Source organism: Lithobates pipiens, unplaced genomic scaffold (assembly GCF_037356315.1).
Source record: "Lithobates pipiens isolate NorthernLeopardFrog02 unplaced genomic scaffold, aLitPip1_a1.2 Scaffold_8, whole genome shotgun sequence".
Classification (NCBI taxonomy): domain Eukaryota; kingdom Metazoa; phylum Chordata; class Amphibia; order Anura; family Ranidae; genus Lithobates; species Lithobates pipiens.
The window spans coordinates 610,104,958-610,132,689 of NW_027507903.1; the positions used below are offsets into that span (position 1 = coordinate 610,104,958).

A 27,732-nucleotide genomic window follows, 5' to 3' on the forward strand; every position below is an offset into this window, starting at 1 on the left:
CCCCCACCAGCAACAATAGATCTCCCAGCAGCCAGAGTCAATAGAGTCTCCAGTAGCCATCAACTATAGACTCTTTCCTCAACAGTAGATCCTTCCCAGCAATAATTGACTCGTAGCAACCATAGATCTCCCACCAGCAACAATAGATCTCCCACCAGCAACCATAGATCTCCCACCAGCAACCATAGATCTCCCACCAGCAACAATAGATCTCCCACCAGCAACAACAGATTTTCCCCAGCAACAATAGATCTCCCACCAGCAACAATAGATTTCTCACTAGCAACAATAGATCTCCCAGCAACAATAGATTTTCCACAGCAACCACAGATCTCCCACCAGCAAATATAGATTTTCCCCAGCAATAATAGATCTCCCACCAGCAACAATAGATCTCCAACCAGCAACAATAGATCTCCCACCAGCAACAACAGATCTCCCACCAGCAACAATAGATTTTCCCCAGCAACAATAGATTTTCCCCAGCAACAATAGATCTCCCACCAGCAACTATAGATTTTCCCCAGCAACAATAGATCTCTCACCAGCAACAATCGATCTCCCACCAGCAACAATAGATCTACCACCAGCAACAATAGATCTCCCACCAGCCAAAGTCAATAGAGTCGCCAGTGGCCATCAACTATAGACTCCTTCCTTAACAGTAGATCCTTCCCAGCAATAATTGACTCGTAGCAACCATAGATCTCCCGGCCAGCAACAATAGATCTCCCACCAGCAACAATAGATCTCCAACCAGCAACAATAGATTTTCCCCAGCAACAATAGATCTCCCACCAGCAACAATAGATCTCCCACCAGCAACAATAGATCTTCCAACAACAACAATAGATCTTCCAACAACAACAATAGATCTCCCCCCAGCAACAATAGATCTCCCAACAATAGATCTCCCACCAGCAACAATAGATTTTCCCCAGCAACAATAGATCTCCCACCAGCAACAATAGATCTCCCACCAGCAACAATAGATCTTCCAACAACAACAATAGATCTTCCAACAACAACAATAGATCTCCCCCCAGCAACAATAGATCTCCCAACAATAGATCTCCCACCAGCAACAATAGATTTTCCCCAGCAACAATAGATCTCCCACCAGCAACAATGGATCCCTATAATCCCCAGTAGCCAGCATCAATAGACCTTCCAGAACACCCCAGCACCCCTTTCCATTACCTGACAGCAGTGCTGGAGGTGCCAGAGCTGCGTATAGTGATATATATATATATACCACCAACAAATTCTACAGTGAAAGTGCAGCAGCCATACATTGTACAATGCAAGACGGATACTTCGGGGTCTATTTATAAATGATTCATTGCACAAATCTCAGGAAACATTTGTGCAAGATGACCTAAATCTCACTGTATATTTTTGAATAGATTATCTCATGTATGCTCAGCTCCATCTAGTGGCCAAGTTGTGGCATCGTTTTCTGAAATACCTCAATGAGGAAATATGCCGCCTTTTGGCCACTGGATGGCGCTGATGATGCAGGGGTTTCTCTATTTTTAAAAGGTATGAAATTTCGCTTCAGTTCGCACAAATGTTTCTAACATTCGTGCAACAATTGTTTTATAAATATACGCTTTAATATGTGCGTCTGGGTCATAAGAGCTTACTATCTAATATTAGAAGTGTAATGGGACAGAGCAGGCTGAAGTGTAGATATCTCGGTAAATACCGTGTTTCTCTTATTTCCAGAAATCGTAAGAGCCATGACGTTTGTGATCAACCAAGGGATGGCGATGTACTGGGGGACGTCCCGCTGGGGCGCAATGGAAATCATGGTAGGTGATCTTCATTAACCAGTTAAATTGAAGATATCACTAAGTATACAAGTCCGCATCACTAGGCTCCTGACATCACAACATGCAACTCATCAAAGCTCCGCCTTTATCATTGAAAACCCACCCATGAGCTCCAGTCCAGGGACTTTGCCTAGGCTTGATATGATGTCATCAGTCTGCTGCAGGCAGGAAGAAGCATTTCCTCCTTCTCCCCCCCACCCAGTGATCAGACTGTACATTGTAACTTTGTAGCAAATCAGAAGCTGAGACTGCAGCAGGGGCTGATCTGTGTCAGACGTTTGCGAACACAGTCTGCACGTGCAGCAGGATATACATGATTGTGTGATCTGCGAGCCGCCACCTCTGTCCAGGAAGTTTATGATGATCCTGGATGATGCCTGAACAAAGATGGCTCCGTATACTATAGATAAAGGCATTATGAAGGGTAATAAATACCCGGAAGTGTTATAGTGACACAGCCCCAATGTTATTCAAAGAGAAAAGCAAAATGTGAGAACCTGCAGCCCCCCATAGTTCCCCCGACCTCCAACAGTGTCCTACAGTGCCCCCTAGCTTACTACAGAGCTTTCACCCCACCATGGTGACCCCAACCTCCAACCGTGCCTCCCTGTTGCCTGCAGTGCACTCCAGTCTACCATCATACCCCTGGAATGTGTCCAGCCTCCTGGAGAGACCCACAGTCCCTTCCAGAGACCCCCATTCCCACAATTGCCCCCAGGTACCTCCAAAATACCCCTACAGTCCCCAAACCCCCTTGAGAACCCCCCACAGTTGGCCCCATATACCTACAGAATCCCCTACAGAGCCACAAAGCCAGATGCAGAGTCCCCAAATGCCCTTTAGAACCCCAATTTCCCCACAGTTGCCCCTATATACCTGCAGAATCCGCCCCTCAACAACTCACGGTGCTCCAAGGCCCGCTGAGAGCCTCACAGTGCCCCTCCAACCTCCCACAGTGTTCCCAAGATTGCTACTGAGGCTGCAGCCCCCCATAGTGCCCCCAACAGTGTCCCCTAGCTTGCTACAGAGCCTCCAACCCCCCACATTGACCCCAACCTCCAACAGTGCCCCCCAGTGCCTGCAATGCATTACAGTCTACTACAATACTCCTGGAATGTGTCCAACTTCCCGGAGAGACCCCCAGTCCCCTTCAGAGACCTCATCCCCACGGTTGCCCCCAGATACCTCCAGAATTCCCTACAGAGCCACCAAGTCTGCAGCAGAGTCCCCAAACCCCCTTCAGCACCCCAATTCCACCACACTGACACATGAGGAACTTTCTAGTATTTCAATACATATTCTGTATTCCCATCCTTTTATTGTTTTGGTGTATACCGTATATATATCTATATACGATATTACCAAAAGTATTGGAACGCTTGCCTTTACACACACATGAACTTTAATGGCATCCCAGTCTTAGTCCGTAGGGTTCAATATTGAGTTGGCCCACCCTTTGCAGCTATAACAGCTTCAACTCTTCTGGGTAGGCTGTCCACAAGGTTTAGGAGTGTGTCTATGGGAATGCTTGACCATTCTTCTAGAAGAGCATTTGTGAGGTCAGGCACTGATGTGGATGAGAAGTCCTGGCTAGCCGTCCCTGCTCTAACTCATCCCAAAGGTGTTCTGTTGGGTTGAGGTCAGGACCCTGTGCAGGCCAGTCAAGTTCCTCCACCCCAAACTCGTTCATCCATGTCTTTATTGACCTTTTCTTTTAACAGCTAGAGTAGACCCATTAAAATTTGAAAGCAAACATTACATTAGACACAATGGGTGGTGGGGGTGAAGCACTGGGGGTGAAGCGGGGGGGGGGGGGGGGGGGGTAAGACCGGTGCACAGGGAAACTGGTGCAGCTATGCATAGCAACCAATCAGCTTCTATCTTCAGCTTGTTAAATGAAGCTTTGATCATAAAACCTGTAAGCTGATTGGTTCCTATGCACAGCTGTGCCAGATTCTGTGTGCTCCAGTTTTTAGTAAATTGTATTTATTATTTTATTTTATTCTGCATTTTTTTTTGTTTTTTTCCACCGGTTTCCTACATCCTACTTCCTCAGCTAGTTAAAAACGTCTTCTGAGAAAGACTGCGGACCTGGCCAATCAAAACCAGCGGGTCAGCACAGCGGCCAGGTCATTAGCATTTCAGAAGGAGGTCAACAGTGGCATGGCGGCTTTATATTAAAGGGGCTGAGTGTATGCGGTCCATAGAAAACTGATGACACAGTGACACCTGCTGGACAATACCGACACAACACTTTACAGTTATTTTTGACGCAGTGATTTGCTTTTCATGCCCGAGCTCCTAGCACGCTGATACTTTCTCACATCCTTACACAGCTCTGCTGCTGTTTTTAACAAATCTTCGCTTATTCGCAACTTTTCCTGTGAAAAAAATAATGGAAAGAGACTTGCGAAATCAAAACGCACGACTTTGCACGAAGAGGGAGAATTGCGTTATTTTTATCAGCGGGCTGCAAGGATTTAATTAGAGGATAACGGTACTTAAAGCTGAACTCTAGGGAAAGGATTGCAGCTCTGTCATTTATCCTATATTATAAATCATCGATTGTAAAGTAAATACAAGCAGCGCAAGGACCGGACTGTGATCTGATGTCAGGTCCTGTACAGCAGGGCTGGAGGGCGAGCGAAAGAAGCAGTACAAGGAGCCAACATGAAGCGCGCTGATAGAAGTGTAGAGCAAAGCGACGTAGAGATGATTTAATCGCTGTGTTGCTTCTTCTTTCAGTGTCCAGTCACAGGCTAGGGACGGGTTCAGGGTGACCTGGGCTCAGAGGAAGTGGGTTGAATGATGCTGCCCATCAGGCAGAGAACACCTAGTGGCAGAAAAAAAAAAAGTGGCAGGAAAAAAAAGTGGCAGGAAAAAAAAGTGGCAGAAAAAAAATTACCAGGGAAAAAAAAGTACCAGGGAAAAAAAAGTACTTAGAGGGAAATCTTACTGGTTAATATTGCAACAAAAGCCGGTGTCCCTTTTTTATCTTTTTTTAAGGACTTGTTCACGTGAGCTTTGGTCTCTGAAGAGCGATCCGCATTTGGGTTTCTCTTCAGAGAGCATTTGGCAGGTGGTGAGGAAGCATTGAATTGCCGCCTTGTGACTTGCTTTAACCCCTTGATCGCCACACTCGACCGCATGCATTGCACATTATTGCAGGGCACTTTGCCCCGTCCACTTAAATGGCAACTGCATTTAGCAGACGCTATGCCTGCCAACACCTACAGGGGTAGAATTCTTGCCACAGCCGCAAAACAGAGCACTTTGGCTGTGGCATGTGTGTGTGGCGGGTGTACAAGTCAGGGGTGGTAAAACCGTGGCTCAACTGTAGGGTTTTACCGTCCCCTAACCTCACATGTAAACATGTCCTTAATAGTTTATTTTAGCCTACCCTGTTTCCCCAAAAATAAGACCTAGTGTGATTGTCGGTGATAGCTGCAATATAAGCCCTACCTCCCAAATAAACCCTAGTTAAAGTCTTTGTAGGTCTTATTTTCAGGGTAGGGCTTATTTTTGGGGAAAAAGGGTAGGGCTTATTTGGGGGGTAGGGCTTATATTGCAGCCATCACAGACAATCACACTAGGTTTTACCTGTCAGGGTATTACCTGTCAATACCGGCTTCACCTACTTTAACCATTTAAGGACCGGGCTAACATTTAAAATAGATAATAGCTAAAAGTTAAAATGTGTTTTTTTTTGCTAGAAAATTACTTAGAACCCCCAAACATTATATATATTTTTTTCAGACACCCTAGAGAATAAAATGGCGGTCGTTGCAATACTTTATGTCACACCGTATTCGTGCAGCGGTCTTACAAACGCAATTATTTGGGGGAAAAAAATAAAAAATTTTAAATAAAAAAATAAGAAAACAATAGTTAGCCCAATTTTTTTATACTGTGAAAGATGATGTTACGCCGAGTAAATCGATACCCAACGTGACGCACTTCAAAACTGCCCCTGCTCGCAGAATAGCGATAAACGTTGACCCTGAAAAATCTCCCTAGGCGACGTTTAACAAATTTCTACCAATTTGGAGTTACAGAGGATGTCTAGGGCTAGAATTATTGCTCTCGCTCTACCGATCGCGGCGATACCTCACATGTGTGGTTTGAACACCGTTTTCATATGCGGGCACAACTTACGTATGCGTTGGGCTCGGCGGGACGGTCCGCTTTTAAAAAAAAATTTTGTCTTTCTTATTTATTTTACTTTTTATTTTTACACTGTCCCTTTAAAAAGAAAAATTCGGATCACTTTTATTCCTATTCCTAAATCACCGACTACAATGACAGCGGTTTGCGGTAAGTGGTTAAGCGTTGCTTTGTTTACCGTCAGCCTGTCTGCATTGTGCACCGTACAGTATAAAGTACAGCATATCTGTAGATCAGGACTGAGGACAACCATAAGGACGGTGTCTTCAGTGCCAAGAGAAATGATTTATATTCTATGTTGCACTCGTGTAATCACCGGGGAGACAGATCACAAACTGCTAAGTCTTGCTAGACCCTTCCCAGCTCATGGCATTCCAATCAGCCAGCTGCGGGCAGCAGAATACGCCCACGTTCACAGCGGGCCGTTTTGGCAAATGCGATTTGACATGTCAAGTCGCTGGGTATTTCCGGCAACCAGGGCCATCTTAATAACATCATGGGCCCCTGGGCAAAGTAATGCTGTGGGGCCCCTACAAGCTTGCCCCAATTTATACACCTACTCTCAAGAATGAAAGTACAATATTTTTACTTTACAGCGTGTCACTTGCCACCGCTCCCCTGCCACCAGATTCAGTGTGTCACTTGCCACCATCCCCTGCCACCAAATTCAGCGTGTCACTTGCCACCCATCCCCTGCCACCAAATTCAGCGTGTCACTTGCCACCCACCCCCTGCCACCAAATTCAGCGTGTCACTTGCCACCGGTCCCCTGTCACCAGACTTAGCATTGTCTCTTGCCACCATCCGCTGCCACCAAATTCAGCGTGTCACTTGCCATCCATCCCCTGCCACCAAATTCAGCGTGTCACTTGTCACCCTCCCCCTGCCACCAAATTCAGCATGTCACTTGCCACCGGTCCCCTGTCACCAGACTTAGTGTGTCACTTGCCACCATCCCCTGCCCCCAAATTCAGCATGTCACTTGTCACCCTCCCCCTGCCACCAAATTCAGCATGTCACTTGCCACCCTCCCCCTGCCACCAAATTCAGCGTGTCACTTGCCACCCTCCCCCTGCCACCAAATTCAGCATGTCACTTGCTACCGGTCCCCTGTCACCAGACTTAGCGTGTCACTTGCCACCATCCCCTGCCCCCAAATTCAGCATGTCACTTGCCACCCTCCCCCTGCCACCCAATTCAGCGTGTCACTTGCCACCGGTCCCCTGTCACCAGACTTAGCGTGTCACTTGTCACCATCCCCTGCCCCCAAATTCAGCATGTCACTTGCCACCAGTCCCCTGTCACCAGACTTAGAGTGTCACTTGCCACTATCCCCTGCCCCCAAATTCAGCATGTCACTTGCCACCCTCCCCTGCCACCAAATTCAGCGTGTCACTTGCCACCCTCCCCCTGCCACCAAATTCAGCATGTCACTTGCCACCGGTCCCCTGTCACCAGACTTAGTGTGTCACTTGCCACCATCCCCTGCCCCCAAATTCAGCATGTCACTTGTCACCCTCCCCCTGCCACCAAATTCAGCATGTCACTTGCCACCCTCCCCCTGCCACCAAATTTAGCGTGTCACTTGCCACCGGTCCCCTGTCCCAAGACTTAGCGTGTCACTTGCCACCAGTCCCTTTTCACCAGATTCAGCGTGTCACATGCCACCCACCCCCTGCCACCAAATTCAGCATGTCACCGGTCCCCTGCCACCAAATTCAGCATGTCACTTGCCACCCATCCGCTGCTACCAAATTCAGCGTGTCACTTGCCACCAGTCCCTTTTCACCAGATTCAGCGTGTCACTTACCACCCCGCCACCAAATTCAGCGTGTCACTTGCCACCGGTCCCCTGTCACCAGACTTAGCGTGTCACTTGCCACCGTCACCTGCCATCAAATTCAGCGTGTCACTTGCCACCGGTCCCCTGTCCCCAGACTTAGCGTGTCACTTGCCACCGTCACCTGCCATCAAATTCAGCGTGTCACTTGCCACCAGTCCCTTTTCACCAGATTCAGCGTGTCACATGCCACCCATCCGCTGCTACCAAATTCAGCGTGTCACTTGCCACCAGTCCCTTTTCACCAGATTCAGCGTGTCACTTACCACCCCGCCACCAAATTCAGCGTGTCACTTGCCACCGGTCCTCTGTCACCAGACTTAGCGTGTCACTTGCCACCGTCACCTGCCATCAAATTCAGCGTGTCACTTGCCACCGGTCCCCTGTCCCCAGACTTAGCGTGTCACTTGCCACCGTCACCTGCCATCAAATTCAGCGTGTCACTTGCCACCAGTCCCTTTTCACCAGATTCAGCGTGTCACATGCCACCCATCACCTGCCACCAAATTCAGCATGTCACCGGTCCCATGCCACCAGATTTTGCATGTCACTACCCCCCTTCCCTTGCCACCAAATTCAGCGTGTCACTTGCCACCGGTCCCCTGTCCCCAGACTTAGCATGTCACTTGCCACCGTCACCTGCCATCAAATTCAGCGTGTCACTTGCCACCAGTCCCTTTTCACCAGGTTCAGCGTGTCACATGCCACCCACCCCCTGCCACCAAATTCAGCATGTCACTTGCCACCCATCCCCTGCCACCAAATTCAGCATGTCACTTGCCACCCATCCGCTGCCACCAAATTCAGCGTGTCACTTGCCATCGGTCCCTTTTCACCAGATTTAGCGGGTCACTTGCCACCCTCCCCCTGCCACCAAATTCAGCGTGTCACTTGCCACCGGTCTCCTGTCACCAGACTTAGCATGTCACTTGCCACCGGTCTCCTGTCACCAGACTTGGCATGTCACTTGCCACCGGTCTCCTGTCACCAGACTTAGCATGTCACTTGCCACAATCCCCTGCCACCAAATTCAGCGTGTCACTTGCCACCCATCCCCAGCCACCAAATTCAGCGTGTCACTTGCCACCGGTCCCCTTTCACCAGAATCAGCGTGTCACTTGCCACCCTCCCCCTGCCACTAAATTCGCATGTCACTTGCCACCCATCCCCTGCCACCAGATTTAGCGGGTCACTTTCCAACTGGTCCCTTGTCACCAGATTTAGCATTTCACTTGCAAGTCAATTGCCACCGGTCCCTTGAGCTTCGGCGCCCCCCCTCTGCCTTAGCTCGCTCAGTCACTCAGAGAGGCTCAGGCGAAAGTGCCAGGTGCTGAAGTTGGTAAAGACGGCCCTGTCCCTGGTGATTACATGAGTGCAATGCAGAATATAAATTATACAGGCCCGTATAGGGGACCCAATCGGCATCAAGGATCCCTCCAAACATTTAGCCCGGGTTCACATTGAGAGCGGGTTTGAAGTCGTGCGGGTTCAGCTGAACTCTTGGGATTTCATACCGCTGTTTCATCAGATTTGGCGACCCGTCAGAATGTCTAACCGCTTCAGCCCCGGAATATTTTACCCCCTTCCTGACCAGAGCACTTTTTGCGATTCGGCACTGCGTCGCTTTAGCTGACAATTGCGCGGTCGTGCGACGTTACACCCAAACAAAATTGACGTTCTTTTTTTCCCACAAATAGAGCTTTGTTTTAGTGGTATTTGATCATCTCTGCGTTTTTATATTTTTTGCGCTATAAACAAAAAAAAACACAATATTTTGTACTTCATGCTATAATAAATATCCCTTTTTTTTTTTTAAATCATTTTTTTCCTCAGTTTAGACCAATGTGTATTCTTCTACATATTTTTGGTAATAAAATTAATTCATTTTTTTAATTAAAAAAAAAAATTCTTCTTCTTCATATTTTTGGAAATAAAATGTATTTATTTTTTAAATTTAAAAAAAATTTCAATATTTTTTCTTTTTTTTTTTTTTTTTAAGTTGCAGATTACATATTTAGAGGGATCCTTGATTCAGATCCTGGCCCGCAGACATGTTGCTCCCTATACCCTACCCTTTTTTTTCCCACAAATAGAGCTTTCTTTTGGTGGTATTTTATCACCTCTGTGTTTTTTATTTTTTGCACTATAAACAAAAAAAGAGCGACAACTTTGAAAAAAAATTTAAAAACACAATATTTTGTACTTTTTTTACTATAATAAATATCCCCATTTTTTTAAAAAAAGTAAATTTTTTCCTCGTTTTAGGCCAGTGTATATTCATCTACATATTTTTGGTAATACAATTAATTTATTTTTTAAATTAAAAAAAAAAAAACATTTTTTTATTTTTTTTAAGTTGCAGTTTACATATTTAGAGGGACCCTTGATGCAGACTGTGTCCTCTATCCTGGCCCACAGACAGAGCTTTCTTTTGGTGGTATTTGATCATCTCTGCGTTTTTTATTTTTTTGCGCTGTAAACAAAAAAAGAGCGACCATTTTGAAAAAAAACACAATATTTTGTACTTTTTTACTATAATAAATATCCCCATTTTTTTTTTTAAGTAAATGTTTTCCTCAGTTTAGGCCAGTGTATATTCTTCTACATACACAATCTGCGTCAAGGATCCCTCTAAATATGTAATCTGCAACTTTAAAAATAAATAAATAAATAAATAAATAAATAATTTTTTTTTTTTTTTTATTTAAAAAATAAATTAATTGTCAAGGATCCCTCTAAATATGTAATCTGCAACTTTAAAAAAAAAAAAAAAAAATATATATATATTTTTTTAATTTAAAAAATAAATTAATTGTATTAATTAATTTATTTTTTAAATTAAAAAAAAATAAAATAATTTTTTTATTTTTTATTTTTTTAAAGTTGCAGATTACATATTTAGAGGGATCCTTGATGCAGATTGTGTCCTCTATCCTGGCCCGCAGACAATGTAGACTGCAGACAAGCAAAGCAACGTTTACACTCTCCAGACTGTGATAAGAGATGGAAAAGCAGAGGGAAAGAAAAGACAAGTTGGAGGTTTTATATGTAAGGTAGCTTAATATCCTGTGATAGAAGAGCTCTAGTTGTGAAAGCATGATTATCCTATAAGGAAAGAAGAGATAAGTTGGCGGTATTAAGCGGCATTAAGGAGGTCACCCCGCGCCAATCCTCCGCTACTCACTACTTTATACATGAAAAACACAGTTGCAGCTTCAAAGGTCTGAGAATCATTGAGAATCTTCACAGCAAACACATTCCTTTTCATGTGGCTCTTTGAAGAGGATCAGTGATCTCTTTGCTCCCAGAGCGCCCCCCGGTGTACATGTGTGTGTGTGTGCGGTCTCCGGGCAGCCCGGAGCTTTCTCTGCCTCCTTTCATGGGTGGCCTTAAAGAGAAACTAATGGTTTTGGATAATTCTAATTTTATATTTTTAGGCTGATTTATTTTATTTTTTTATTTATTTTTATTTTTTTTTAATTTTTATTATTTTTTTTTTTTTTTTTTGCTACTACTTTATAAATCCATGCTTTACAAATTAACATTTAACCACTTAAAGTGTTACTAAAGCTCACAACAGTAAAATCAGTCTGTGTATGCAGTAAAGCATGCTTGTTATACTCACTGTGGAATCTAAGGGGTTAATCCTCTGCATTGTGTGAAAAAAAGGCTGTTTGATCCTGTCTTCTCTGATCCTCCCCTTCTTGTGTTGTCTCCACAACATGTCCGGATAAGACAGAGTTACTGGAGTCAGGCTGCACATGCTCAGTTTGGTGTGTATTGCTAGAGAGTTTTTTTTTTTTTCTTGGGCGAGTGCATGTGATCAGCACAGGGCCAATCAGCACTGTCCAGACAGAGGGTCAGGGGTCCTGAATCCTGATAGGACAGCCAGTGCAGTATGAAAACTCCTACTATAAGTTTTAACCAGACACTGATAGAAGTCACAAGACTGCTATATACTGCTGATGAGAAAAGGTATTTAGCAGTTTATAGTTACTAACATAATTGCATTTCCATGTTCTGTGTACTGTGGGAGGCCAGATATAGTGAATACAGAGTCCTGGGTTTATTAACACTTTAAAGTGGTTGTAAACCCTTACATAAACCCAGTGGTATGTGTTCTGGTCCCAGGTGATCCAGATGAAACAAATCCTTCTACACATAGGTGTGAGCACAGGGTTTGCCAGGTGTGCCTGGGCACACCCTAATAACCCTGTGGGGTGCAGATTACATTTAAAAAAATAAAAATATAAACTACTGACACCAATCTCTTCGCTACTGACACCGCCCATTGCCCTACTGACACCGCCCATTGCTCTACTGACACCACCCACTGCTCTACTGACACCGCCCATTGCCCTACTGACACCGCCCATTGCCCTACTGACACCGCCCATTGCCCTACTGACACCGCCCATTGCTCTACTGACACCACCCACTGCTCTACTGAAACTGCCCATTTCTCTACTGACACCGCCCACTGCTCTACTAACACCGCCCACTGCTCTACTGAAACTGCCCACTGCTCTACTGACACCACCCACTGCTCTACTGACACCGCCCACTGCTCTGACACCATCCACTGCTCTACTGACACTGCCCATTGCTCTACTGAAACTGCCCATTTCTCTACTGACACCGCCCACTGCTCTACTAACACCGCCCACTGCTCTACTGAAACTGCCCATTTCCCTACTGACACCACCCACTGCTCTACTGACACCACCCACTGCTCTACTGACACCGCCCACTGCTCTACTGACACCGCCCATTGCTCTACTGACACCGCCCACTGCTCTACTGACCCCACCCCTGCTCTACTGACACCATCCATTGCTCTACTGACACTGCCCATTGCTCTACTGACCCCACCCCTGCTCTACTGACACCGCCCACTGCTCTACTGACACCGCCCACTGCTCTACTGACACCATCCATTGCTCTACTGACACTGCCCATTGCTCTACTGACCCCACCCACTGCTCTACTGACACCGCCCACTGCTCTACTGACACCGCCCATTGCTCTACTGACACCTCCCACTGCTCTACTGACCCCACCCCTGCTCTACTGACACCATCCATTGCTCTACTGACACTGCCCATTGCTCTACTGACCCCACCCCTGCTCTACTGACACCGCCCACTGCTCTACTGACACCGCCCACTGCTCTACTGACACCATCCACTGCTCTATTGACACCGTCCATTGCTCTATTGACACTGTCCACTGCTCTACTGACACTGCCCATTGCTCTACTGACACCGCCCATTGCTCTACTGACACCGCCCAATGCTCTACTGACACCGCCCACTGCTCTACTGACACCGCCCATTGCTCTACTGACACCGCCCACTGCTCTACTGACACCGCCCACTGCTCTACTGACACCGCCCATTGCTCTTCTGACACCACCCACTGCTCTATTGACACCGCCCACTGCTCTACTGACACCGCCCACTGCTATACTGACACCATCCACTGCTCTATTGACACCGTCCATTGCTCTATTGACACCGTCCACTGCTCTACTGACACCGCCCATTGCTCTACTGACACCGCCCACTGCTCTACTGACACCGCCCATTGCTCTACTGACACCGCCCATTGCTATACTGACACCGCCCACTGCTCTACTGACACCGCCCACTGCTCTACTGACACCGCCCACTGCTCTATTGACACCGTCCACTGCTCTACTGACACCGCCCATTGCTCTTCTGACACCGCCCACTGCTCTACTGACACCGCCCACTGCTCTACTGACACCGCCCACTGCTCTATTGACACCGTCCACTGCTCTACTGACACCGTCCATTGCCTGTTTGTCTCCAGCTGTCTTTCCTCTACATCCATTCAAAGTGCAGAATTTACACAGGATTTCTCAGCTCTAAAAAGCAGGGGGCGGAGAGCTGAAGTTACAGCAGTGAGGAGAGCTCTGAGACCTGATTGGAGGGAAGGGACACTCCCCCCCCCCCCTTACACAGCACACAGGAACAGAGCTGAGACTGTCAATCACAGGCTGTGCCCTCCCCGTCACCTTTTTTTCTCTCGGTGTCAGGAAAACTAGTCAGAAGTGACCTATGCAGATATCTGAGGAAGGGGGCAGCGGACATAAATGACACTTGCCCTAGATAGAGAGCAAAAAAATAAATAAAAAGCGGAACTTCACCCTTTTTGGGTGAAGTTCCGCTTTAAAAAAAAAAAAAAAGCAGAAAAATAATATCTAAAGGGCAAAAAGGAGTTAATTAGGACCAATTAGGATTTCCTAAGGGTTGAAAGGAAAATATAATGTCGTATGCAGATCAAAGGTCACACCTTGGTTTCCTTAGTTGGTTTAACTCATCTTAGCCAGTTAAAATGTAGCCTTTCATTGGTTCTAAGCCCGCTGCCAATCTCAGAGAAGCGCTGTGATTTGCTGTTAAATGTTGACAAACAAAGAGAAGATTACCATCCATACTGTATGTTTCTGATAATTTTCTGCTGTCTCTCATGTGACAGGAAGCGTATTCTGTGGCCCGTCAGTTCAATCTAATACCTCCGGTGTGCGAACAAGCCGAATATCACCTATTTCAGCGGGAAAAGATAGAGACTCAAATGCCGGAGTTGTACCATAAGATAGGTGAGTACTTCTGTTTACTACAAAGACCTACCCAGGGCTGGTGCAAGGTTTTTTTGACACCCTAAGTGAGAACTCATTTTGCTGCCCCCCTTGGCTCTATCCCTGACTCCACCTCCCTGCCCATGTATACCCAACATTTTTCATGAAGTGCCTTCTAAAATGTAGCTCACCAGTGCCCATCAATGCAGCCTAAGCAGTGCCCATCAATACAGCCTCTCCAGCGCCCATCAATGCAGCCTCACCAGCAGCCTCACCAGTGCCCATCAATGCAGCGTTACCAGTGCCCATCAATGCAGCGTCACCAGCGCCCATCAATGCAGCATCACCAGCACCCATCAATGCAGCCTCACCATCAATGCAGCCTCACCAGTGCCCATCAATGCAGCCTCACCAGTGCCCATCAATGCAGCGTCACCAGCGCCCATCACTGCAGCCTCACCATCAATGCAGCCTCACCAGCGCCCATCAATGCAGCCTCACCAGCGCCCATCAATGCAACCTCACCAGTGCCCATCAATGCAGCATCACCAGTGCCCATCAATTCAGCCTCACCAGCAGCCTCACCATCAGCCTCACCAGTGCCCATCAATGCAGCCTCACAGCAGCCTCACCAGCGCACATCAATGCAGTCTCCCCAGCACCCATCAATGCAGACTCACCAGTGCCCATCAAATGCAGCCTCACCAGCGCCCATCAAATGCAGCCTCACTAGCGCCCATCAATGCAGCCTCACCAGCGCCCTCACCAGCGCCCATCAAATGCAACCTCACCAGCGCCCATCAAATGCAGCCTCACCAGCATCCATCAAATGCAGCCTCACCAGTGCCCATCAATGCAGCCTTGGAAACATTCTGGAACAGAGTGTTTCCGAGGCTTGCCGGCGCCCCACCCACCTCTGGCCACATGCAGAATTGCATGCAATTGAAGTCATTGCGGAACAAATTATCTTAGTTTCCAATCTATGGGGAAACTCGCTTTGATATGCGAGTGCTTTGGATTACTAGCATTCTCCTGGAACGGATTAGGCTAGTAATCCAAGGTTCCACTGTATATGACTTGGTTTATGTGATAGTTATAGCCATAGGTGTGCCCAGCCTATTGCATTAGGGTGTAATGCAATAGGTAAAAGTAAGTACACCCCTCATTTTTTGTAAATATCTATCTGTTATTAGTTTATTTTATTTATTTTATATTCTATCTTTTCATGTGACAACACTTAAGAAATGACACTTTGCTACAATGTAAAGTAGTGAGTGTACAGCTTGTATAACAGAATAAATTTGCTGTTTCCTCAAAATAACTCAACACACAGCCATTCATTTTTAAAACGCTGACAACAAAAGTGAGTACACCCCTAAGTGAAAATGTCCAAATTGGGCCTAAAGTGTCAATATTTTGTGTGGCCGCCATTAATTTCCAGCACTGCCTTAACCCTCTTGGGCATGGAGATCACCAGAGCAGAAACATAATGCAATAAATACAGTAAGATATAAAAGTGAAATAAGATGATGACTCTTACTTAGGCTGCCTAGTAGAATAGAAAAATAGGATAGAATAGAAAGAAATAGAATAGAAAAGAAAAGAAAAAATAGAATTGCATTAAAAAGAAAAAATAGAATAGAATAAAATAAAAGAATAGAATCGAGCTGAAAAAATAGAATAGAATAAAATAGAAGGTAGTGCACTTACATTTAAAATTACATAGTTGCGCCTTTTAACATATGTTACAAAGAACAAGTACATTTCCCAAAACCAAGATGGCAGAACCTTGGTCGCGCATGCGCAGTAAGGTATGTACATAGGCCGACCCGACGCATTTTGTCATATGTGACGTCATCATTATATAAAGAGAATTAGATTCCTTTGCTTAAAGTGATTGTAAAGAAAAAAATATATATAAAAAAAAAAAGTCATACTTACCTGCTATGTGTAGTGGTTTTGCACAGAGCAGCCCCAATCCTCCTCTTCTTGGGTCCCTCGCTGGCACTCTGGGCCCCTCTCCCTTGTTGAGTGCCCCGATAGCAAGTGCGATTCCTTTCGCTATGAATTGACATTCGAACAAGCTTTTCGTTATTCAAATGTATCTGAATTTCCGAATCACAATCGTAATTTCAACAAACCTGAAATAAATGATAACGGAAGGAAATAACGAATTGTCAAAATTCTAATTAGAAAATGAATTAGAATTTGAAATGGAAACAATAATGCAATAAATACAGTAAGATTTAAAGTGAAATAAGATGATGACTCTTACTTAGGCTGCCTAGTAGAATAGAAAAATAGGATAGAATAGAATAGAATAGAAAAAATAGAATAGATTAAAATAAAATAGAAAATAAAATAATAGAGCTGAACAGAAAAAATAGAATAGAATAAAATTAAATTGAAGGTAGTACATTTACATTTAAAATTACATAGTTGTGCCTTTTAACATATGTTACAAAGAACAAGCTAGTTTACGAAAACCAAGACGGCAGAACCTCGACTGCGCATGCGCAGTAGCGTGTGTACATAGCCCGACCCAATGCATTTAATCAGATGTGATGTCATCATTATATATAAGAGAATTCGATTCTGTTGCTTAAAGTGATTGTAAAGCAAAAAAATAATAAAAAAATTAATAAATAAATAGCTTAGGCTGCCTAATAGAATAGATTAGAAAAATAGGATAGAATAGAATAGAAAACATAGAATAGAATAAAATAGAAAATAAAATAATAGAAAAGAAATAAATTGAATTGCATAAAAAAAAAAATAGAAAAGAATAGAATAAAATGAAATAGAGAATAATAGAAAACAAAAAATAGAATAGAATAAATAAAATAGAAAATAAAAGAATAGAATTGAATAGAAAAAATTTAATAAAATAAAATAGAAGGTAGAAATAAATTGAATTGCATAAAAAAATAGAAAAGAATAGAATAAAATGAAATAGAAAATAATAGAAAACAAAAAATAGAATAGAATAGAATAAAATAGAAAATAAAAGAATAGAATTGAATAGAAAAAAATGAATAAAATAAAATAGAAGGTAGTGCACTTACATTTAAAATTACATAGTTGTGCCTTTTAATATATGTTACAAAGAACAAGTTTGTTTCCCAAAACCAAGATGGTAGAAACTCAGTCGCACATACGCGGTAGTGTGTGTACATAGCCCGACCCAACGCATTTCATCAGATGTGACGTCATCATTATATAAAGAAAATTAGATTCCGTTGCTTAAAGTAGTCGTAAAGAAAGAAAAAGTAAATAAAAATTATGAATAAATAACTTTCTTAGGCTGCCTAATAGAATAGATTAGAAAAATAAGATATAATAGAATAAAATAGAATAGAAAATAAAATAATAGAAAATAAATAAATTGAATTATATAAAAATTATTATATAATATAAAAATAAAATTATATAAAAAATAATAGAAAAGAATAGAATAAAATTAAATAGAAAATAAAAGAATAGAAAACAAAAAATAGAATAGAATAAAATAAAATAGAAAATAAAAGAAAAGAAAATAAAACTAGAAAATAAAAGAATAGAATAAAACAGAATTGAATAGAATAGAAAACTATTCAGTCTTAGGGAGTGTAAAAAAGACACGGGGGCCACTCAATGAAACTGGAGATGTGGTTTCACCTTAGGTTGCATAGGGGGTAGGTTAGAATAGAATAAAATAATAAAAATATAGCCGTCTTTCAAAAATGGAATTGTGTGTAAAATAACGAATATACTAGGCCAGTGAAGGCAAACCTTGGCACCCGAATGTTTTGGAACTACATTTCCCATGATGATCATGCACTCTGCAGTGTAGTTGAGCATCATGGGAAATGTAGTTCCAAAACATCCGGGGTGCCAAGGTTCACCATCACTGTACTAAGCACATCCCAATATATTAAACAAATCTGAATATATGAAACAAATTCCAAAAACAAATCATTTTAAAATAACGAATATGAAGAAGTAAAATTATTAGCTTAACAAATCCAAAACGAAACAAAGGGAATTTTCCGGTTGTGCACATCTCTATTGTCAATAGAAAAGCAATTTCATTCCCCGGAAAGTGCGCAGCGCTCGCTCTCTCGTATTTCTGGTATACTGATAAGAGAGAACGTAGAATAGCACCAGATTTAGGTAAGTGGGAGGAAGAGGTGGTGGGGCGGTTGGTGAATGAGAGTCAGAGGTGAAAAACATGAACCTCTCGGCGGGTGGGCCTTGGCACAGAGCGGCCGCATATTTGCACATGATATTGCAAAAACTGCTGTGCTCGGTGCGCGCTGCCGGCACAGTTACCAGCAGAAACCCCCCCCGATCGCTGCTTGTGTTTGGGAGCTTTCCAATCATGTGACTGCCACGACAGCCAATCACGGTTTAATGCCATATCCATTGAATGTAGCTAGAGGGTTGATCTCAAAATATTGGAAAACACAACAAGTTCCAAGTATAGAGGAAAGCAATTGAGGCTGGTGGCACTCCACCCCCGCTCGCTTGCTTGCTTGCTCGCTGTCTGCTGGTCGGTCCTGCTTGCACTTACCCCATCTAGGTGGCGGGCGGCGGGCAGTGGCTCATTTGTCCTATCCTTCAACACGTCTCCTCTCTCCTCCTAGGCGCTCGGCGTCCAATAGGATTGCCTGTCCTTTCAGCCAATCGGGTGACCGGCTCTCATGACCCGCTTCCTGATTGGCTGGGAGGAGGATTAGTGTGAGACTAGCGAATATTCATTGTGCCCCCGAGCCCACCCATTTTTTAAGCCTATTAAAGCCTCTGGCTCTAATCACGTGTTTAACCACTTGCAGCCCGCCATATAGCAAAATGAGGTAGACAAAGTGGTTGTGTTATCCTGACCGGACGTCATTTGACGTCTATCTGGATAACAAGCTGCTGCGCTCCCCCGGGGGCGTGCATCGCGGCGATCATAGTTTGCGTTGTGTCAGTCTGGCACACCGCAACTGCGATCTAGGTACAGAGCCTAGATCAGACCACGTGATCAGCTGTATCCAATCACAGGTGTATCGGCTTTTCCTCACTCCCGTCTGTCGTGGGGTGGGGTGGTCTGTGCTGATTGATTATGAGTGCAGCCCCCCCGAGGATGCCCAAACTGGGCCACCAGGGACATCACCAGTACCATCAGGGATGCCCACCACTAGTCACCACCAGGTATGCCACCCATGGCCACCGGGCATGCCAATCAGTGCCCAAAATGGATGCCAATAAGTGCCTACAATGGATGCCAATCAGTGACAAACAATAATGCCTGCCAATCAGTGATGCCCATCAGTAAAATCCATTAGTGTCCATCCGTGCCGCCTATCAGTGCCCATCCATGCTGCCTTTCAGTGTCCATCAGTGCCGCCTATGTGTGCCCATCAGTGCCGCATATTAGTGCCCATCATCAGTGTCCATCAGTGCTACCTCAACGGTACCCATTAGTGCCGCTTTATCAGTGCCCATCAGTGCAGCCCCATCAGTGCCGTATATTAGTGCCCCCTCATTGGTGCCACCCCATCTGTGCCCATCAGTGCCACTTTATCAGTGCCTGTCAGTGCAGCCCCATCAGTGCCTGCCAGTGAAGGAGAAAACTTACTTATTTACAAAGTTTTGTAACAGAAACAAAAAAAAAATTTTTTTCAAACTTTTCGGTCTTTATTTGTTTAGCAGAAAATAAAAATCCCAGAAATGATCAAATACCACCAAAAGAAAGCTCTATTTGTGGGAAGAAAATTATAAAGTTTGTTAATTTGGGTACAGTGTAGCATGACCGCGCAATTGTCATTCAAAGTGCGACATCGCTGAAAGCTGAAAATGGGTCTGGGCAGGAAGGTGTTGAAATGGTTAAACCCCCCCCCCCCCATTGGAATCCATGGTCCGGCATCCTGTATGTAGATCAGGTGGCTGGGCGCATGGATTGGGGGGTGGGGGGCAGTGCCCCTGAGCCCCTTAATGAATGGGCCACCGCTGGAGGAATGGATTAGGAAAGTAAATAACATACTGTATGTGATATAGAAGAGATGAGATCTCATATTCTAACCTTCTCTCCCAGGCGTGGGCTCCATGACGTGGTCTCCGCTGGCCTGCGGTCTGATCACCGGAAAATATGTCGACAGCATCCCCGAAAAATCCAGAGCTTCATTCAAGGTAACGTTGTATGAACATGGATGATCACATCCTCTGCATTATATAAGTGGACTGGCCACAGGAGGGGCAATTGAAGTGGTTGTAAACCTTAGATATAAAATCTGAACAAAGCCTATCCCTCTATAGTGTGTACTGATCTCCATCCAGAGCACTAAGTGTCATTTCTGTCTGCTGCTTCCTTCTTCTGCTATCAGCATCAGTCATTTCTGATACGTTTTCCTGACACCAAGAAACTATATCCAGCCCCCTGATGACCCCCCCCCCCCCCACCAGCCATGATCTACCTGCATTGCATAGTGAAGTACGGAGGTGATGATGTCACTGAGTCCAACATAGAATGTAATAGGATTTAAAGTGGTTGTAAACCCTTCCATATACCCAGTGAAGTGACTGGCCTCAAGTGATACACAAATCCTCCTACATAAGTTGTGCCTTTACCTATCTGCAGCCCAATAAGTGTATATATTGATTGGTTTAGAGATATAGTGTTTACAAACTACGAGATAGATTTATGGACTTTTAATTTATTTTTATTTTTTACTAGTAATGGCGGCGATCAGCAATTTTTAGCCGGACCGCGACATTGCAGAGGACAAATCTGACCCTAAGTGACACTTTCTGGGGACCAGTGACACCAAAACAGTGATCAGTGCTAAAAAAAAAAAAAAAAATGCAGTATAAATGACACTGGTAGGGAAGGGGTTAACATCAGGGGCGATCATAGGGTTAAATGTGTTCCTTATTGGTGCTTTCTTACTGTGTGGGGGATGGGCTCACTGGGACAACACAGAGATCGCTGTTCCTAATCACTACGAACAACAGATCTCCATGTTGTCCTCTGTTGTCTTGTTCACATAGGCAGATCCCCGTTCTGCCTCCTTGTGATGCGATCGCGGGTGGCCGGCGGACATCGGGGTCACCGGGCACCTCCATTGGCTTCTCCTTCGAGCAGCGGGCCCCCACACTATCTATTGCATGTAACAACGTACAGCTACGTTGTTTTCGCGAAATAGAGCCGTCCTGCCCGGTGGGGGTGGACGGTCTTTAATTGGTTAATCTACATGCAATATCCCGCCCCCATTGTGTTCAGCGGGCATGGAGGAGGAGGGAGGGAGGGGGCTGTCATTTACGCCCACATGTGTGACTCTATAGTTACATGGGATGCTCAGATGTGATAGGGAGGACATACTCAGCCTCACTGGAAACTGAGCATGTGCAGAGCTGCCAACATTACTCTGCAAAATGTTTCGTTGAATTGGGGACATGGACAGAAGGTGGAGACAGAGAGCAGCAGGATCAACCGGGTATTTTGCAGTATACAGAAAATGAATCTCATAGTGACCGAGTGAGTACGAACAGCTTGTAATTCACCATTTATTGAAAGTTTTTTATGATGTGGGTTTAGTGACACTAAAAGTACAAAAGATAACTGTGGATCCTGCCAGACCTGATAAAGAAGCTCCTGTCAGTTAGCATTTCTCCCGCCTCTTTCTGCGGACTACAGAACATAGACATGTGAACTGCCAAAAAATTTGGTCATTTTTGTTCCATTCGTTTTCTTTTTCTTTTTTCAAGTCATTCGTTATGATCAAAATTCTAAAATTTGTAAATTGGTAAATTCATAAAATTCGGAAATTCAAAAATCCGAAAATTTGTAAATTAGAAAATTTGTAAATTTGAAAATGTGTAAATTCGAAAATTCATAAATTCGTAATATCATAAATTCAAAAATCTGTAAATTCGGAAATTCGAAAGTCCAAAAATAAGAAAGAAAATCCGAAAATTCGAAAGAACGAAAATCTAAAAATCCAAAAATTCTAAATAATTGCTAACTAATAATAACTATAAAAAATTTTAAAATTCGTTACGCTCCATTTGTTTGGATGGAATTCGTTATTTGGATAATTCGTAACTTTGGATAACTTCGTATTCGTTGCATTTACTAACAGCCAAATTCTAAAGGAAATACCAATACCTATAATTTAATAGTTAGTGATAGTTAAGTTATTATTAGTTATTATTTTAGATTTTTTAATTTTCTTTTTTTCAAATTTTCATCCTTATTTTTGAATTTTCGTTCTTTTGAATTTTTTCATTCCTATTTTCGGATTTTTGCATTTCTGGATTTTCGGATTTTGAATTTCCGATTTTCCGAATTTTAGAATTTCCGAATTTTAGAATTTAGAATTCCTGATTTTCCGAATTTCAAAATTTTTGTGATTTTCACATTTCAAATTCCCGGATTTTTGAATTTACGAGTTTTCTAATATTCCAATTTACGTATATTCAAATTTACGAATATACAGAAACATTTGTGAAATTAGGTTTTCGTTAATTCGAATATTTACTGCAAATTTGTTGAAATTTGTTCGGAATGAAACGAATTGAACATGTCTAACAAAACACCTATCACCATGGGGAAGAACAGAGGGGGAGGTGTTCTATAGTCCTAACACACTTCCTGGATATCTACTGGGCCTTGGGCCCCTGCCTAGGTTGTGGATGACCCAGGAGCCCTGTGTGATTGCAGTAGTGCCGGCTCCTTTTATCTATTGTACCAGCCGAGGTATTAGTGTGTTTTTGTTGTTTAGGGGTATCACTGGCTGAAGGAAAAAGCTGGGAGTGAAGAAGGCAAGAAGCAGCACTCCAAGGTAAAAGAACTCCATCCCATCGCCGAACGTCTGAACTGCACAGTCACCCAGCTGGCTATCGGTAAGGAAAGGGACCTCTAGGTTCACCTTCTACTCCTTGTGCTGTCTGTTATATGTCATGACTGGGCTCTCTGTTTTACCAGCATGGTGCCTGCGAAGCGAAGGAGTCAGTTCTGTGCTGCTGGGCGTCTCCAATAGTGACCAGTTAATGGAGAATCTGGGATCCATTCAGGTAAGCTTACACCTGCACACCCCCGTGGACAATTGCAATTCTTACATTTCTGCCATGGGGCCATTGATTAGGCAATACATTTGCACAAGGCTTTTTTTTTTTGCGAGAATGTTGGGGAAACACAGTTCCGGCACCTCCAGCACTGACTGTAATGGCAAGGGGTGCTGCAGGGCGCTGCAGGGTCTACTGATGCTGGCTGCTGGGAAATCCATTCTAGCTGGAGGGGATCTATTTTTGCAGGGGGTCTATTGTTGCTGCGGAGGTCTGTTGTTGCTGGTGAGGGACCTACTGTTGCTGAGAGTGAGTCTTATATATCTGGGGGGGGGGGGGTCAGCTGTTGCTGGGAGAGATCTACTGTTGTGGGGTGTATTGTTGCTGCTGATGGAGTGTCTATTGATGCTGGCTGTGGGTAGATCTGTTGTTGCTGCTGAAAGTCTATTATTGCTAGGGGGATCTATTGTTGTTGACGGGGGCCCTATAGGAGATCTATTGTTGTTGGTGGGGGCCCTATAGGGGATCTATTGTTATTGGCGGGGGGGCTCTATTGTTACTGGCTGCAGGGGATCTATTTTATGCTTTTCTTGTTATCACCAAATTCCATACATATTACTTAACACCACAAAATTATACATGGTTCTGGATTCTGGGATTCTTGGAGGTGGGTAGGGGGTGGAACCAAGGAAAGGTGCTTGGAGGTGGGTAGGGGATGGAACCAAGGAACGGTGCTCAGAGGTGGGAAGGTGGTGGAAACAAGGAACGGTGCTCAGAGGTGGTGTCACGTACCTAGTGGACGAGCCCGGAATGCAGGGAGCGGCCCCTCGTATCCCCTGGCTAATGAACCCCTGGAGATGGTGACAGGAATTCAAAAGTTCAGAGGGCACAAGTGCCTGGCAGATGGAGACCGGTCCAGATAAGCAGCAGGGTACCGACAGCGAGTAGGTAGGGCTGGTGGTACTTGGCTGGTGTAGGCAGGCACAAGTGGGTAGACTGGCAGGCAGATGGACGTCAGCAAGGATGGCAGCCACAGGAAATCCAACGGGTAGGCAGGAACAGCAGAGTCGGGTGCAGGCCGGGTCAGCAGGAAACAGTCAGCGTGGTACAAGAGGATGAGGCAGAGACGTGGTCAGACAGGCAGAAGTCGTAGGCAGGCAGCAACGGATCAAGGTCAAGAACTAGCCGGGTATCAGGAACTAAGGGAACGGGTACAGGTATAGAATAGCAGGATCACAGAACACGCTGTAGACTGGACAGCAAGAATGGGATGGAGCAAGGGCCTTAAGAAGTCCTTAGGGCGCCAAAACGGTCGCACGACGGGTCAGCATGCCCCCGCGAGTGGACGTGCGCCCGTTCGTGACCCCGCGTGCACGCGTGCGCTCGTTCATGTCGACGCGGGTGCGTTCGTTCGCTTTAGCGCGCGTCAAGGGGAAACGACGGGTTCTCAACACCAGGCTTCTGCGGGTAAGTCTCCTGTGTACGACCGGAATGCCAGGACGATCGTGACAGGTGGGAAGGTGGTGGAAACAAGGAACGGTGCTCAGAGGTGGGTAGGTGGAACCAAGGATTGGTGCTTGGAGGTGGATAGGGGAGGGAACCAAAAAACGGTACTCGGAGGTGGGTAGGGGAGGGAACCAAGAAACGGTGCTCGGAGGTGGGTAGGGAGTGGAACCAAGGAAAGGTGCTTGGAGGTGGGTAGGGGATGGAACCAAGGAATGGTGCTCAGAGGTGGGAAGGTGGTGGAAACAAGGAACGGTGCTCGGAGGTGGGTAGAGAGTGGAACCAAGGAAAGGTGCTTGGAGGTGGGTAGGGGATGGAACCAAGGAATGGTGCTCAGAGGTGGGAAGGTGGTGGAAACAAGGAACGGTGCTCAGAGGTGGGTAGGTGGAACCAAGGAATGGTGCTTGGAGGTGGATAGGGGAGGGAACCAAGAAACGGTACTCAGAGGTGGGTAGGGGAGGGAACCAAGGAACGGTGCTCGGAGGTGGGTAGGGGGTGGAACCAAGGAACAGTGCTCAGAGGTGGGTAGGGGGTGGAACCAAGGAACGGTGCTCAGAGGTGGGTAGGTGGAACCAAGGATTGGTGCTTGGAGGTGGATAGGGGAGGGAACCAAGAAACGGTACTCGGAGGTGGGTAGGGGAGGGAACCAAGAAACGGTGCTCGGAGGTGGGTAGGGAGTGGAACCAAGGAAAGGTGCTTGGAGGTGGGTAGGGGATGGAACCAAGGAATGGTGCTCAGAGGTGGGAAGGTGGTGGAAACAAGGAACGGTGCTCAGAGGTGGGAAGGTGGTGGAAACAAGGAACGGTGCTCGGAGGTGGGTAGAGAGTGGAACCAAGGAAAGGTGCTTGGAGGTGGGTAGGGGATGGAACCAAGGAATGGTGCTCAGAGGTGGGAAGGTGGTGGAAACAAGGAACGGTGCTCGGAGGTGGGTAGGTGGAACCAAGGAATGGTGCTTGGAGGTGGATAGGGGAGGGAACCAAGAAACGGTACTCGGAGGTGGGTAGGGGAGGGAACCAAGGAACGGTGCTCGGAGGTGGGTAGGGGGTGGAACCAAGGAACAATGCTCAGAGGTGGGTAGGAGGTGGAACCAAGGAACAGCGCTCGGAGGTGGGTAGGGGAAGGAACCAAGGAATGGTGCTTGGAGGTGGAACCAAGGAACGGTGCTCGGAGGTGGGTAGGGGGAGGAGAAAAAGGCTGGCTCTGAGAGGGGCAGTTCCTGCACGTGTTCTCTGAGAAAAAAAAGCCCTGCATTTGTGTACCTCTAATTTTGTTGGAGAAAAAAAAACAATTCTCTCTGGGAGATTAATGTACATTGCAGGAATTTTAACCACTTGACTTCCAGAAGATTTACCCTCACGTACAACAACCTTCTTTACCCCCTACGAAGCTCTTGACTTGATTACTGGAGACTAAATCTATCCTTTGTATCCTTCATTTCTTCCAGGTTCTGGCCCATCTGACGCCACCGGTCATAGCTGAGATTGACCAGATTCTCGGCAACAAGCCCAACATAAAGAAAGACTCTCGTGCGTGAGGAGCTCCTCGGCATACCCTGGAACCGCCGTGTGTTCTCCGAGGCATGGGGACAAAGGACATATGAAATTACGCTCACCTCGTGCATGGTTCCCCCACTCTGGCAGTGCTGAGAGAGCGGGAGAACATTTTACCAGCAATAAGGGGAAGAAAATCAGCTGCCTGCTTAGTTCTCTGGGGTCAGTACATGCATTACTTCATGTCACCCTGCAAGGGGAGGGGCAAAGGATTCAAGATGTATCTAGCAAAGTGAAGAAAAAGGACATATATGATCGGTCAAGGTTTAGCATGAGCAGGACTAACAAAAAGTCCTCATTTATTGTAGCTTTATGGCATCCCCAGTACAGAGAGCCAAGCCAATAGATCTTCTCTGTGACATTTCATTTCTGGGTGGACACAACTGGGCTGAATTACCCTCAAGCTTAAAACTTAATGGGACTCTGGTGGTAAGATCTGTGCGCCTGAGCTCCTGTCTCCATTCACCTTTCACTGCTTTTAAAAGGGGTCTAAATTTGGTCATAGCCCCCTTCTGTCTGTATCATCCTGCAGGAGGAGGACAGACTCATAGATCCCTTCTGTCTGTATCACCCTGCAGGAGGAGGACAGACTCATAGCTCCCTTCTGTCTATCGCCCTGCAGGAGGAGGACAGACTCATAGCTCCCTTCTGTCTGTATCACCCTGCAGGAGGAGAACAGACTCATAGCTCCCTTCTGTCTGTATCATCCTGCAGGAGGAGGACAGACTCATAGCCCCCTTCTGTATCACTCTGCAGGAGGAGGACAGACTCATAGCCCCCTTCAGTCTGTATCACCCTGCAGGAGGAGAACAGACTCATAGCTCCCTTCTGTCTGTATCATCCTGCAGGAGGAGGACAGACTCATAGCTCCCTTCTGTCTGTATCACCCTGCAGGAGGAGGACAGACTCATAGCTCCCTTCTGTCTGTATCACCCTGCAGGAGGAGGACAGACTCATAGCTCCCTTCTGTCTGTATCACCCTGCAGGAGGAGGACAGACTCATAGCTCCCTTCTGTCTGTATCACCCTGCAGGAGGAGGACAGACTCATAGCCCCCTTCAGTCTGTATCACCATGCAGGAGGAGGACAGACTCATAGCTCCTTCTGTCTGTATCACCCTGCAGTAGGAGGATAAACTCATAGCTCTCTTCTGTCTGTATCATCCTGCAGGAGGAGGACAGACTCATAGCCCCCTTCTGTCTGTATCAACCTG

At 45.5% G+C, this 27,732-nt stretch overlaps 1 protein-coding gene across 2 annotated transcripts in view; it reads left to right on the forward strand.

The window, feature by feature from the left end:
* Positions 1–26,863, forward strand: part of KCNAB3 (potassium voltage-gated channel subfamily A regulatory beta subunit 3) — an 88,013-nt gene extending 61,150 nt beyond the window's left edge. For both annotated transcript variants that reach the window (XM_077470631.1, XM_077470632.1), the window contains 6 exons: positions 1,729–1,814; positions 14,341–14,461; positions 20,499–20,593; positions 23,185–23,305; positions 23,388–23,476; positions 26,415–26,863. In XM_077470631.1, the coding sequence (XP_077326757.1) occupies positions 1,729–1,814; positions 14,341–14,461; positions 20,499–20,593; positions 23,185–23,305; positions 23,388–23,476; positions 26,415–26,504 (602 nt within the window). In that variant the 3' untranslated portion in view covers positions 26,505–26,863. The remainder of the gene's footprint in view (positions 1–1,728; positions 1,815–14,340; positions 14,462–20,498; positions 20,594–23,184; positions 23,306–23,387; positions 23,477–26,414) is intronic.
* The last annotated feature ends 869 nt before the right edge of the window (positions 26,864–27,732 follow it).